This window comes from Squalius cephalus (assembly GCF_949319135.1).
Source record: "Squalius cephalus genome assembly, chromosome: 8".
In the NCBI taxonomy this organism is placed as follows: Eukaryota; Metazoa; Chordata; class Actinopteri; order Cypriniformes; family Leuciscidae; genus Squalius; species Squalius cephalus.
Window position 1 is genome coordinate 36,518,865 of NC_137129.1, and position 14,909 is coordinate 36,533,773.

Consider the following 14,909-nt stretch of genomic DNA (forward strand, 5'->3'; position numbering starts at 1 on the left):
GTGTTAAAGGAAGGGTAGGTGATTAGTTCCAGAAACATTTTTTGTTATGCTGGTTGAAAGTCTCTTCACATCCTGATAGCAATCACTAAGTGATCTAAATGTATTTATATGTATATATCTTGTCTGTGGAAGGCGTAGGACCATACAATGTTCGTCCAATCATTGCATTAGGTCCGAATCCAATGATACGATGTCCTACCTGCCTGTCAACGTATGTATTTCCATACTTCCGCACCCTGCTCGCACATCATCATTTACTAGTTTTATGCTATGCAGAGTTAGACAGACGTCAGTCACTGAGCGCCACAACAGAAACTGCAGCCACCTTTTACAGTTCCTCCTGAACCAAAACAACCAGCTTATGCCGCGTTCATGCCATAACTACCGTAATTTGTAAGAGATGGAAACCTGTGACGTTATACTCGGAGCGGTTCGCGACTTGAATTTACGCATTTCAATGGCAGCACTATCAACTCCGAAATGAATCTGCAGCAGTCAGGTGGTACAGGTCAGTGCTCTTTAAGTTATGTTCATAATTATTGTAATGTTATGTGTTGAGGTAGTTTAATGCCATGTCTCGTGACGCTTTTGTTTTGCTCCCTGCTGTGTGTGTTCATGTGTTTAAGGAGGCGTGGCTTTGGAGACGCTCTGAAGGGAGGGCGGGATCTTATGCTCTCAAAGCTAGCTCGCTATTGCTAGCGGCTCCTAAAATTGCCTACCCTACCTTTAATTACACTTAACTTGAAATATTGAGTAAGCCAAATCATACAATTTCATTAAGTGATAAACAACTAAAGATTATTAATATAAAACTATTCATTTTTTAAAAGGACTAAAATGTACTGCCGTGGACAAAAGTGTTGGCAGTGACACATTTTGTTTCAAAGTTTGCCGCTTTAGTTGTTGTGGTGTTGATGATTCACACGGTTTTGTCGTGCAGAGTGATCAGATGCATTCCAAAACGTGCAATTAACCAAACGTACATCTTTCTGTAATTACTCGCAATTTTTTTATATTGTAATAATTTCACATTTAATCTCCAAATTAATGTAGAAAAAACATAGACTATATTTTATATATTTGATCTAACAGATATACAGAAATGTAATAAACACTAAACATAAAAACAAATTATAAATTAAAGATTCATTTTTATTAAAGCAACAAAAGTGATTTAGTCAAGAGCAATGAGTGATTTTCTCTTTTTCTTTTGTTCTTTGATTAACATTGACACAGACAGCAGCAGGTGTATTAGGCTGCTGTCACTTTAAGACCTGACCTGAAGCAGCTTTCTGTACGAATGAGATCGACAGATGCACTGAGTTTGTCTTTTTGCACACTAGAATGATTTAAAATAATTTGCATGAATAAGAGCTTGATATAAAGTAACACTAGTTAAAGGATGACGCAGCGTTAAAGGGTTAGTTCACCCAAAAATGTAATTCTGTCATTAATTACTCACCCTCATGTCGTTCCAAACCCGTAAGACTTTCGTTCATCTTCGGTACAAAAATAAAGATCTTTTTGATGAAATCTGAGAGATTTCTATCCCTCCATTGAAAGCTAATAGTAAAACTAATCCGTATGAATTGAGCGGTTTAGTCCAAATATTCTATATGTGAATAAAAGTCAATTCAATCTGTTCATCGTATAAAGCGATCGAGTCTCTTCAGAAAATGTTGGACTAAACCGCTCAATCCATATGGATTAGTTTTACAATCTTTATGAACTTTTTGAAGCGTTAACGTGTCAGTTGTGTAGCTGTTAATGGAGGGACGGAAATCTCTCAGATTACATCAAAAAGATCTTCATTTGTGTTTCTGAAGATGAATGAAAGTCTTGCAGGTTTGGAACGACATGAGGATGAGTAATTAATGAAAGAAATGTCTTTTTTTGGGTGAACTAATCCTTTAATTGCCTTAAAAAAATAATGCGTTAAACTAAAACAAATTATCGAATGTGTTAATGTTAATTTTGACAGCCCTGAATTTAAATAATTGCAAAAAGCTTCATTGGCCAATTTTTTTTTTCACGTTATCAGCACATGGGAAGTGTGATCAAGTACTAGTCATGTGAATTCACTCTTTATACTGACTGGATTATAAGAGCAGACTGATTGCTATGAAAGGAGGGAAGAAGCGCTTCCTATCGTGTTCTTGTGTTAGCAATTGTTGCCTCCAAAGAAAGATGAGCAGCGATCAACACTTTGCATCAAAATGGCCTCACTTGTAAGGAAATTGCTGCAAAGAATATTGCACATAAAATATAATTTACTGGATCAAGAACTTCAAGGAGAGAACTTCAACTGCAGAAGGCTTCAGGACATCCCTGAGTGTCTAGCAAGCGCCAGGACCGTCTCCTGTGCAGCTCAATATTGGCAGCACATGATGTGAGTACATCTGCACACACAGTGAGGCCCAGACTTTTGGAAAACGGCCTGGTGTCAAGAAGGGAAGCAAGGAAGACACTTCTCTCCAAGGAAAACATCAAGGACAGACTGAAATTCTGCAGCAAGTACAAGGATTGGACGACTGTTTGGGATATCTGGGAAATCGATTGTCCGGAGGAGAAAAGGTGAACGCTACCATGAGTCCTGTGTTGTGCCAACAGTGAAGCATCCTGAGAACATTCATGTGTGGGGTTGCTTTTCATCTAAAGGAGTGAACTCTCTCACAATTCTGCCCAAAACACTGCCATGAATGGTATCAAAACACCCTGCAAGAGCAACTTCTTCCAACGACCCGGGAGAAATTCGGTGATGATCCGTGCATTTCCAGCATGATGGAGCACCATGTCACAAGGCAAGAGTAATAATGAAGTGGCTCGGATATCATTACATTGAAATTTTGGATCTGTGGCCAAGCAACTCCCCAGATCTCAATCCCATAAAGAACCTGTGGTCAGTCCTCAAAAGGAGTGGACAAGTCCACAAATTGTGAGCAAGCACTAATAAGGCAAGAATGGATCAACATCCGTCAGGGTTTGGTCCAGAAGCTGATATCCAGCATACCAGAGAGAATTGCAGAGGTTATGAAGAAGCCTCAACGCTGTAAATATCTACTCTTTGCATATTTTGAATGTTTCTGCCAATTTAAAACATAGAAAATGCTTATCCCTGTTTTCCATAGTACCATAGAAACGTGAAAAAAATATCTAAAAATAATGAAGCAAACTTTGCAAAACAAAATTTGTCACTGCCAATACTTTTGGCCACGGCTGTACTTAAAAACAAACGAATAAATAAAATAAAAAAAATCTTAGAATTCTAATTCTGGAGCATTATTAAATGCATATCAAACTATGAATCTGCATGGAGGAGTTATTTTTCACTCACAACAAGCAAATATCAGCTTTATTTCCTCTTAGCACATTTTATTTTATGTAATTCTGTTAAATATGTCCAACATTTGAAAGTATTTTAAATCTTTGTGGTTAAATTTATAAAGTAATTCTGTTAAATATGTGCAACATTTGAAAGTATTTGAAATCTTTATGGTCAAATTTAAAGTGTACAGATATAACCTTTTATTTAATAAATTGTAAATGTTATTTTAAGAAGTATATAATATTAATAGTAAATAATAATAATAGTAAAATTAGCATAGTAAATTAGCTGTGTTATAGTTGTTGTAATTGGTGTTCAAAGATTAATACAGCGTTGGGTGACTGTTCACCGGATTATACTTCAGTTGTTTTTCCTTTATTTACTGTAAAATTAATACAGGGAGTCTGATGTCTGTGTCAAGTTTAAATGGATGTAATTTGTTTTTATTAGGCATTCATGATTTATCATTCCTGGTTTTGATCTGCATCTCTTTCAATGACCTCCAGCTGAATCAGTTAAGAAATGCACTAATATGATGAGCAAACACCCACGTCTGTATGGCTAAAATGATTTTTAGAAGCAGTTGGACTGTCTCTAAGCTAATAGAGAAGTCATCCTAAAATGAATCCATGCTTGACAATGAGGCAGTCCTGCAGGAGATGTGGGATAAACCTCCTCCACACTGCTTTTCAATAAACGCATTGACCTACAGTCACTGAAGGTGGTTTTTAAAACTAAATTTAAAAAATACATTACAAATGTTTGATAATTTTGCCTAATAATAATAGATCTTGCATCATATTTAAATATCTCTAATGATGATGATACTAATAGTACATTCACAACAGGAATGGTGGAACTTCATTTGCAGCACTGTCCGAAACTTGAATGGTCAGACTGCATATTTCTTTTGTTTTTCCTTGTGGATTTGTTTATGGGACATCTACGTGTCTTATCCACGAATTTTCAAAATTATGACACCACCTACTGTATTAATAGCCTTATTATAATCCATCCATTTCAAATGTCAAATAAGATTCTGATCTAGCAAACGTCTCGGTTTTAAGGACAGTGGGAAAGGTTTTTAATTTTATTCTAATTTTAGACTTTGCTTTTGCTATTTAGGAGTGTAATTATATAGAATTTAGTTTTCTTTGACTTAAAGGGATAGTTCACCCTAAAATGAAAATTAAGTCATCACTCACCCTTAAGTTGTTCCAAACCTGTATGAGTTTGTTTCTTCTGCTGAACACACACACAAAAACATTTGAAAGAATGTCGGTAATTAAACAGTTGACGTTAGGAAGTCAATGGCTACAGTCAACTATCTGGTTACCAATATTATTCAAAATATCCTCTTTTGTGTGTCTGTGTTCAATTGAAGAATGAAACTCATACAGGTTTGGAACAACTTGAGGGAAAGTAAGTGATGACTATCCCTTTAAGTATTTAGAACTGGCTGACTGTAGACGGTGACGCTTTTTAATTTTTAAACATCCAAGTTGTTCATCTAAAAGATAAAGGGGCCATCACTATATATTTGTGACGTTTTTAATAAGGCTATTCGCTATAAAATATTAAAATAATATTACTATTAAAAAACAATTAGATAGCTGAGCGATGTCAGTGTCATCCAAATTCAAACAAAAAAAAAACACCACCACATGCACCTGAAAATCTGAGCAGTGTAGTTAATCTCAGCAAACTTTATTCATAAACTAAAAAAAGGCAATTGTTTATGCCCAGTCCTGGAGAAATCTGTGCTCCAATACGACTCTGAATTAACCAAATCCTAGACACCTGAAATCAATTTGTTCGGTGAAGGCGAGAGAAGAAACGGTCTATAAAATCGCGATAGGAGAGTTTAAATCTACAGATGCATGACATTCATGTTTGTGGAAGTGAATTAGCTTATGCAAAATGCCCTTTTACACCAAGAAATACTAAAATGTCATTTATTAAAACTGGGTGTGCATGTCTAAATTTTGGTCTGCCTAATATTATTATTGCAAACTATGTCATGCTACATGTGTTCCCTCTGCACCAGTGAGCATTAAGTGCACATACACACAATAACTACAACAGTTTGGAGACTTTCATCAATGTGTTGGAGAGATCTGACCTGATACAGAAACTAAAGTCCCAAAACAATGCTCCTTCTCCATAAAAGAAAACAGGATTGATAAGGGTGAGGACAAAATATGCAGTATAGCTATAATTTATTTGACACTCACAATAAGGCTTTTATTACAGTGTGTATTCCTGTGTGTTCACAGATTAAAACCCAAAGACCATGTGATAGAGGAAGAGGGCAGAGACAAAAGAAAAGGACCAATGAGGAACTGAGAGTGAAGACAAAAAGCGTGTGAGCTGGAGGGTTTCATTTGGCAGGATAAGGTCAGCTGATGTTAATTAGACTTCATGAACCGGCAAAAGCAACATCTCTCTTAGATGAGAACCAGTAGCATTCACAAATGGATGCATCTTATAAAAATGTGCCAAGAATATGTTCGCTTCATATTTCACCCAAATAATCAATTCAACATATTTTGCATGAAATGGGTCTATTTTTACAAGATTTATTGCATGTGATGACATCATAATAAAATCAAATATATTGAATTTAAATAGCTATAAAAAAAAATCTAATAAGCTCATTTTCTGCCTCTCATTACCGTAACGCGTCTTGACGTTTCACTTTCTTTTTGTCAATTCCATTTTCCTCAATGGAGACACTCTGTGAAATGTAATGAAAATGTTTTTTAAATGAACAAATTTAAGGTGATACAACAAATGCTATTGTGATGTATAAACTACTGTAATACTACAACAAATTAAATGTATATATTAGAGCTGTCAAATTAATCACGATTAATCTCATCTAACATAAGTTTGTTTACATAATATATGTCTGTGTGTACATGCACATATACCGATACATGTATATAATGTGTACAGTAGATATTCACACATACTGACATATATTATATAAATATAATAAATATACACAAACATTATGTAAACAAACTTTGATGCGATTAATTGATTATATATAGTATAAATCAATATAATTATATATTTAATTTCTTATACTTTATTTTATAACTTTATTTATATTTTTATATATATATATAAGATATTTTAATTTTATTTTTAATGTATATTTTATGTTTTATTATATTTGTTATTATTACATGTTTTTATTTTATTATAATTTTTATTATATATAATAAATTGCATTACTGCATTACAGTATTGAGAATATTTTCTTTCTATTACAGTAATTAAAATTAATTGTCATGAAAATGTCGTCTCAATGCACAAAAAACAAAAAACAAACTCAGGGTCCTAATTATTTTAAATATTTTCTTACTGCAAAATATAAATGTTCAATTTTAGGGTGAAATATGACACAGGCAAGTTCTTGACAGGATGTTGAGATTCACCCAACCGTGCTAAACCAATTCAGTATGCGGTCGAAAATGTTACTTCGCTTCCTCCGGTTAAGTGTCGTTTTCTGAGTGTACGAAAACAGAGACACATAAGTAGAGGTGTGTCCAAAACGGCTCTTTATTTCAGGACTGTTTAATCTGGATTTAAAAGAGTGACAGAATTTAACGCAAACACTGTAACCATCTCTCAAGGACTCTCAGTGTGTGCCAATAGATGAGGAGCTCCCACATTGCCTGAGAGCATAAGGTCCGCTGGGCACCGACGCAGTGTGTGTGTGAGTGAATGAATGACACGCAGACGGTGCTCTGGGGATTTTGCTCCTATGAAAATAAACCTAAATACTGCAAGACTGTAAAACTCAAGAGGAAGTTCACGAAAACAGAAAATAAACATCTGGATTTTCAAAAAACATGACAATTTATTTCTCTATTCGTTAGCTTGCAGTCTTCCAACTAATTAAATGTTTCCCCCTTTGTAAGATTTTAGGAAGAAAACAACAACAACAAAAAAAAAAAAAGAGACATCTCTGCAAGAAAAGCGTAGCGTTTCTTTGATGCGGGTGGGTCCCACATAACCAGCACGCTATTGAGACATTTCACGCCACGTCTTTTTAGCTGTGGCCAATCACAGCATTCGACTACTCAGGCCCCGCCCCCATAAACTTAACTAACACTTGCCCTCGCGATCGCCGCTCATGACAGAAGCGGAGCCGGCCCGCGCCGTGCCCTCGTCCGACCGCACTCCGTTGCTTTCGTCTGCCCGCTCCGCCCCTGGCGCCGGGGCCTTTATCAGCTGCTCTAACAGGAGCGCGAGCAGCCCGGTCTGGTCTTCCTGCGGGACTTGTGACTGCTGCGGGACACTAGAGGACTGGATTAGGGTGGAGAGCTGACTGAGCAGTTCGAGCTGCTGTGCGGCGTCAGGTTCAGGGGTGCGGGACAGCACTGATGTAGAGGCTTCAGAGGAGGTGCTGCGGAGATACTCCGCCATCTGCGGGATGGTCAGATTGTCTGTTTGGCCCTGGAGCAGGTTCAGCAGCACCGCCAGCTCAGTCTGGTTCAACTGCTCCGCTGCGGCTCCCAGACCTGTGCATAGAAACACTTACATTTGATTGCCATTTACGGAAAACAGAATGTTCTTCGCCTTTCCATTTACATATCGCAGTATTCAGCTAACTGGCCAGCACAGTTTTGAAGCAATGAGAAAGCTGTGGAGAGAGTATTATTTCAAAAACACCAGAAAAGGATATTGAACCTGTCCCGAATAGACACTTTCACACTTGCGGGTTCTCAGAAGCAGAAGTCGTCATAGTTAGGTGAACTTCTATAGTGGTGAAGGGAAACTACAAAAAACTGGCCAAATAGCAAAAGAAAAGCTGTTGATTTATAAACATTCACACAGTTTTCTGTAATTTAATGTCAAGGTAATAAAGCAAAGTATAATCTTAAATGTTAATGTTAAATTTAACTGCAATTATAAAAACTGATGACTGAGAGGGAGTCATCACAGTCTGTGAAAAGGGTCCATCTACTGCAGGCTTTGCAAAGAAGCTTTTATTTTTAAAAAAATGACGACGCAACACTGACTGCAACAATAAAACTGCGATCTATAAGCAATCATCACTTCTTTCAGAGGCGAGAGATTGCCTGGGAGCCGATCATTTGCATAATCTTAAAGGTAAAGTAGTAAAGGCTCTGTTTACACCTGGTATTAAGATGCGTTTTGGTCGATTGGATCACAAGTGAACGATGCTAAATGCAGGTGTAAACGGGATCTAAAACATTTTGAGCTTTCACTTTCGACCACTTCCAGAAATAGTCGAAAACACATTCGACCGGATTGCTTTCGTAGTGTAAATGTGGTCGAATGTGTTTGAACGGCTCGAACACGGCTACTCTAATGCGTAAACATTACAGGAAGCGCGCTAGCCTGACACAAGAGACTAGAGACACAAATTTAGTTTGAAGACGAAAAGTGTACCAAGCACAATGTTTTCTCACCATTCCAGATTTCTAACACACACTCACAGCGTTCGGCTGGTCTTGCCGCTGTCAGAGTAGAAACTAAAGCTGCTGTTCTCTGTATGTTTTTCCATTGTCTCCGGGCGTGATCCTATGTAAATTACGCAAACCCATAAATTTCCCTGCCCATAGACCCTCCCCTTGAAGAAATCAGGACAGAAGTGGTTGAAAGTGGACAAAAGAGACAGATTAAAACACCAAGTGTAAACGGGTATGCGTCTCTCTAGACTACTTGTGATCCAATCGAACAAAACGCATCTTAATACCAGCTCTGCATATTTTGTATGTCTAATTTAACACACCTGATTCAGATCATCAGCTCATTAGGTGATAGCTCCATGAACTCAAAATAGAGAGACATACGAAATGTACAGAGCGGTAAATCCTCAGGACCAGTACTGAAAACCACTGAGATATGCAGATGAGGGGAAGCTCCTCTATTAAGCCGTATTCACCCATTAGAAAACACCTAATTTTGTTGTACATGACCATGTCTGGTTGAAGTTTAAAGCTGGTCACTCTGTCCCGCTACCTACCTGAGTAGCTCAGCTCCTCTAACTACCTGCCTGTATTTCTCAGGTGAAGAGAACACAAAGGTTCCTGTCAACTCATGGCCCACCTTCCAGCTCAGTGGCTGTGATGTTTGCCGGTGCAGGATGGGCCGATGGGGGCGGTGGTGGGGGTGGGCTCGGTGGCGGGCGGCTGTTCTCCCCTGCGGAAGCTCCTGCGGGTTCCTTTCGGGAAACTTTGGCAACAGGGATATCCTCAGACACTCCGCTTTGCCTCTGCCTCCGCCGCTTCTTGCTCCAGAGCTCATGACAGTCTTGCCAATGAGGCAAACTAAAAGAAAGGTCAGAAAGGTCACAATTACAAAACAGTTAAGAATGTGTAATTACAAGTACAAACAGCCGGTCATTATTCCACTGATAAGACTTATATTAAATAGCCTAAGAACATTTAATTGCAGCAGCATTTAAAAAAAAACTAAGCTCTTTTAATGGAGTCTGTGTGACCTCACTACTCAATCTATGAATGTAGTGTCATTAAAGGGATGATTCACCCAAAACTGAAAAAATAAATAAATCTGAACACAAGGGAAGAATGTTTGCAACCAAACAATTGTGGGGCAACAGTGATTTCCATAGCATTGAGAAAAAAATATATAAATACAATGGAAGTCAATGGTGCCTCACAACTGTTTGGTTACAAACATTCTTCAAAATATCTTCCCTTGTGTTCAGCACAACAAAGTCATTTCTACAGGTTTAGAACAACTTAGGGTGAGTAAATGATAACAATTTTCATTTTTGGGTGAAATGTCCTTTTAACATAACAGAATAAGATTTCAATGACATGTTGTGTCATGTTGTGACAAGATGTGGTTTTATGTGTGCACTGACTCTGGTGGCGGCATCTTGTTGGGCTCCACATCACACAGAAAGTGGCTGGCCAGGGCCTGTTCAGCAGTGCAGCGTCTCGAGGGGTCCAGCGTCAACATGTGGTCCAGCAGGTCAAGAGCAGACGTGGGCAGACTGGAAAGAGACATTTGGATTATACTTATGTAAATTATTACTGAAAAAGATCAATACATTTATGCATTTGGCAGATGTTTTTATGCAAAGAGACTTTAATATTCAGTAGCATAACAATGGCAGAAATGAACATGCACAATCAAAATAATTTTTTAAATATATATTACCATTCCGTTCAAAAGTTTGGGGTCGATAAGATAAAAAAATTGTAAAGAAATCAATACTTTTATTCAGCAAAGATGCATTAAGTTGATCAAAAGTACTTTTGTAACATGAATGCGTTTACTACTTCAAATAAATGCTGTTCTTGTGAACTTTCAATTCATCAAAAAAATCCTAATTTCTTTTTATTACATTTAAAAAAAAAAAAAAAAGGCAGCACAACTGTTTTCAACATTGATAAGAAATGTTTCTTGAGCAGCATTTCTGAAGGATCATGTGACACTGAAGACTGGAGTAATGATGCTGAAAATTCAGCTTTGATCACAGGAATAAATGACCATTTACAATATATTTCAATAGTTATTTTAAATGGTAATATATACATTTCAATTTTACTGTATTTCTGATCAAAGAAATGCAGCATTGGTGAGCATGAGAGACTTCTTTAAAAACTGTCAGAGAATAATGGAAGTGTTTTAGGAAACAGGTTGAACTTACAAGGAAAATTCCTCTCGTAAGCGTCGTCTGTACTGTTTCTTGGGTCTCATGGTATTGAAGTACGGCAGCTTAATGACGTCTGGCCAAGCAGCAGGACACGGACTACCACACAAACGACTGACCGAAACAAAAGACAACACTGGAGTGTAACGGCATTAGAGCTACACGACACATACATTCACAGATCGTGTGCAGCATACCTGATCAGCTCAAGCTGTAGAAGCTCCTGGTTGGCCTGGAAAATTGGTTTCTTAGTGAAGAGTTCACCCAAAATACACCTTTACACAACAACAAAAACAAACCATGGCATTATTACATTAACAGCAGCTGGTGTGTAAATGTAGTGAGATGGAAAACAGACAGGACATCTTACCCACAACTCCAGACATCAATGGCGGGTGAGTATCTCTCCTCCCCCAGTAGCAGCTCAGGTGGGCGGTACCACAGAGTGATCACCTTATTAGTGTATGGCCGACTGAACAACAATGAAGTTAGAATTATTCACCAGAGCTTTGCAGTTTCAATTATGTTTACTGTTGTTGAAATCACGTGAAACTTTAAAGGGCACCTATTATGCCCCTTTTCACAAGATGTAAAATAAGTCTCTGATGTCCCCAGAGTGTGTATGTGAAGTTTTCACTCAAAATACCCCACAGATAATTTTTTACAGCATGTTTAAATTGTCATTTTTTTGGGGGCTGAGAAAAACGCGCTGTTTTAGTGTGTCTCCTTTAAAAGTTAATGAGATGCGGTTCCCCGCACAGGGGGCGGAGCCTAACCAGCTCGCACTCAGAGCCAGGAAAATCTCATCTCACAGAAAGATGATAATATCAAAACAGAAACTCACAGTAACGGTGTTCGAGTCGGACAATAATGCCCACTGAGCTAGAGAATATATGCTGATGAATAGAGATAGAACAGGTATGTTTATTTTAATTACGTTTGTAATTTATATGCCATCTGCTCCACTTTCATTATCATGGAACATAACGTTACACAGCGAAGTACACAAAACACTCGTTACAACTAACAGTAAACAAATATATACACACCTTTCTCAGTGGGTGCTTTATAAACTGGTAAACTGTATATCTGTAAAACGACTCGATGAGCTCAAGCTGTCATAAAGTGCGCGCTCACTTTCATTTCTGCTGTGATCAGTAACGTTATTCCTGTCGCTCCGGAGACTGTAAGCTGGGAGTTCACGAGAGCAGTTGTACAGATCAATCCTTGAGTAACAACGAGAGTAAATGAAGACTGCTATGTTTATTCTAACATCCAAAAAACAAAACACCTCAATCGCTTTAGGAAACGTTCTACAGCTGCTCCAGCGTCGAAACAATGGCGGACTCACCGGACTGTGTTTAGCTCACTCAGGGCGGGTCTATGCTCAAACTACAGTGTCAATCAAAAGTCGTGGGCGGGGCTTGTGCAATTCTACGTCACATTGCATAGATTTTGAGAACAGCTTGTTATGAGACAGTGCTTATGATTTTTGGGGATTTAAAAAAACAAACAAAACACTGGTTGGATTTGTATCATTATAGGGTGGTTGTGTACACACACTGCCAACACACATTTATGTTCAAACACCATGTAAAAGTGAATTTTGCATAATAGGTGCCCTTTAAAAGTAAGACTAAGAAATAAAAAAGCCTGCAGTAAGACTGAGAAATAAAAATTCTAACATAGACTTACCTTTCCTCAGAGTTATAGAGACGAGCCAAACCAAAATCTGCAAGCTTGATCTGACCACTGCACAAAAAAACAAAAAAACAAAAAAAACAACAGATGTAAGACAAATGCAATTTCCAAAAAGCCCTAAAACTTTTATAATCTAAATTTTAAAAACATTTTTATTTTGTAGACTACAAATATGAGGTCAGGGCCACATTTCAGAATTTGAGATGCAGGTATTTGCAAGTATTGCTTAAATGCCAGTACATAGTATTAATGATTTATTGCAAAAGAGTTTATGAAAGGAAAGCACATGATAAAGTTAATTGAAAGAGATTCACTACTTGTGAGTTTATTTCAGAGAGTGCAAGGTTAGGTAAGAATGCAATATTGATGAAAAAAATCATTGCACATGCTTTGAAATTTTGTTCTGTTATTGAAAAGTCTTTTCAAATCAAAGATTGACTTATTAGATCAAACTACAATTAAACCAGTAATATTATGAAATTGGATTACACTTTAAAATAACTGTTCTCTATTGAAATATATTTTAAATGGTAATTTATTTCTGTGATGCAAAGCTGAATTTTCAGCATCATTACTCCAGTCTTCAGTGTCACACGATCCTTCAGAAATCATTCTAATATGCTGATTTGCTGCTCAAGAAACTTTTTTATTATTATTATCAATGTTAGAAACAATTGTGCTGCTTAATATTTCTGTGGAAACCATGATCAATTTTTTTCAAGATTCTTCAAACGTTCAAAAGAACAGCATTTATTTGAAATAGAAATCTTTTGTGACATTATAAATGTTGTTACTGACACTTTTGATCAATTTAATGCATCCTGTATTCATTTCTTAAAAAAAAAAAAAAAAAAAATAGTAGTGTAACTGAACAAAGAACACGTAAATCACTACAACACTGACCGTCTTCGTGCCATGTTTAAAAACACAGGCTAGTACCTGTTGTTTAGCAGGATATTGGAACACTTGATGTCTCTGTGTAGAAAGTTCTTCTTATGGCAATAATCTAATCCCTCCATCAGCTGACGCATGAAACTCTGCACATGCTCATGGGAGAAAGACACCAGTCCTGATTCCAGCAGCCCCATCAGGTCATGGTCCATGTACTCAAACACCAGGTAAAACGCACCTAATACACAACAAACACTGAGTAAAGCCTTAGAAAATGATATGGGCATGCAAAAAATGTTTCAGGTAAGTCTAAACAGATGGTTTTCTATCGCCCATGTCTGATTAAAAACTCTTTGACCTGGTTTCACAGACAAGGCTTAAGTTAAACCAAGATTATTCTTTAGTTTAATTCGGATGTATAATTAGCTTTTATAAACCTGCCTTAGAAATAAACATCACTGATGTGCATCTTGAGACAAAACAATGGCACTGACAAATTTCACGATATGCCAGTGCAAGTTGCTTTCAGTTAAAACAGCTCAAACGTGCATTTTAGTCTGGGACTAGGCTTAAAGGATTCGTTCACCCCAAAATGAAAATTTCCTAATAATTTACTCACCCCAATGCCATCCAAGATATCCATGTCTTTCTTTCCTCAGTGGGAGAGAAATTATGTTTTTTTAGGAAAACATTTCTGGATTTTTCTTCTAACAATGGACTTCATTGGTTACCATTGTTTTTAAGTCCAAATCAATGCAGTTTCAAAAGACTTTGAAGTGTTTAAACGGGCTGTACGCGATCACAGCTGAAGAAGAGGTTGTTATCTAGCGAAACGATAGGTCATTTAAAAAAAAAAAAGATAATTTATAGACTTTTTACCTTCAATAGTTCGGATTGAACTACTATTCATATTCATCAGAATGTTATTCATATACTATTCATATTCACTGAATACTATTACTATATATATATATATATATATATATAATAGCAAACAATACTATTTGAACTATCCTCCTAAGTACTGTCGCATTGTAAACAGTGGGGCGGTACTTCTGCCGGCGCGACCTTTCAACATGACGACAGCTCAATCCGAACTATTGAAGGTAAAAAGTCTATAAATTTTTTTTTTTTTTTTTGAAAATGACCTATCGTTTCGCTAGATAACCACCTCTTCTTCAGCTGTGATCGCGTACAGCCCGTTTAAACACTTCAAAGACTTTTGAAACTGCATTGATTTGGACTTAAAAACGATGGTAACCAATGAAGTCCATTGTTAGAAGAAAAATCCAGAAATGTTTTCCTCAAAAAACATAATTTCTCTCC

The 14,909-nt window shown here is 37.0% G+C and overlaps 1 protein-coding gene across 1 annotated transcript in view; it reads right to left on the reverse strand.

The window, feature by feature from the left end:
- Positions 1-6,872: 6,872 nt before the first annotated feature.
- The window catches only part of cdk12 (cyclin dependent kinase 12), a 32,603-nt gene continuing 24,566 nt past the window's right edge, over positions 6,873-14,909 (reverse strand). Inside the window, exons 6-13 of the mRNA XM_079878545.1 lie at positions 13,632-13,821; positions 12,687-12,743; positions 11,362-11,463; positions 11,189-11,266; positions 10,989-11,105; positions 10,197-10,328; positions 9,416-9,636; positions 6,873-7,860 (exon numbers count right to left, since the gene is read on the reverse strand). Coding sequence (XP_079734671.1) covers positions 7,445-7,860; positions 9,416-9,636; positions 10,197-10,328; positions 10,989-11,105; positions 11,189-11,266; positions 11,362-11,463; positions 12,687-12,743; positions 13,632-13,821 — 1,313 coding nt within the window. The 3' untranslated portion in view covers positions 6,873-7,444. The remainder of the gene's footprint in view (positions 7,861-9,415; positions 9,637-10,196; positions 10,329-10,988; positions 11,106-11,188; positions 11,267-11,361; positions 11,464-12,686; positions 12,744-13,631; positions 13,822-14,909) is intronic.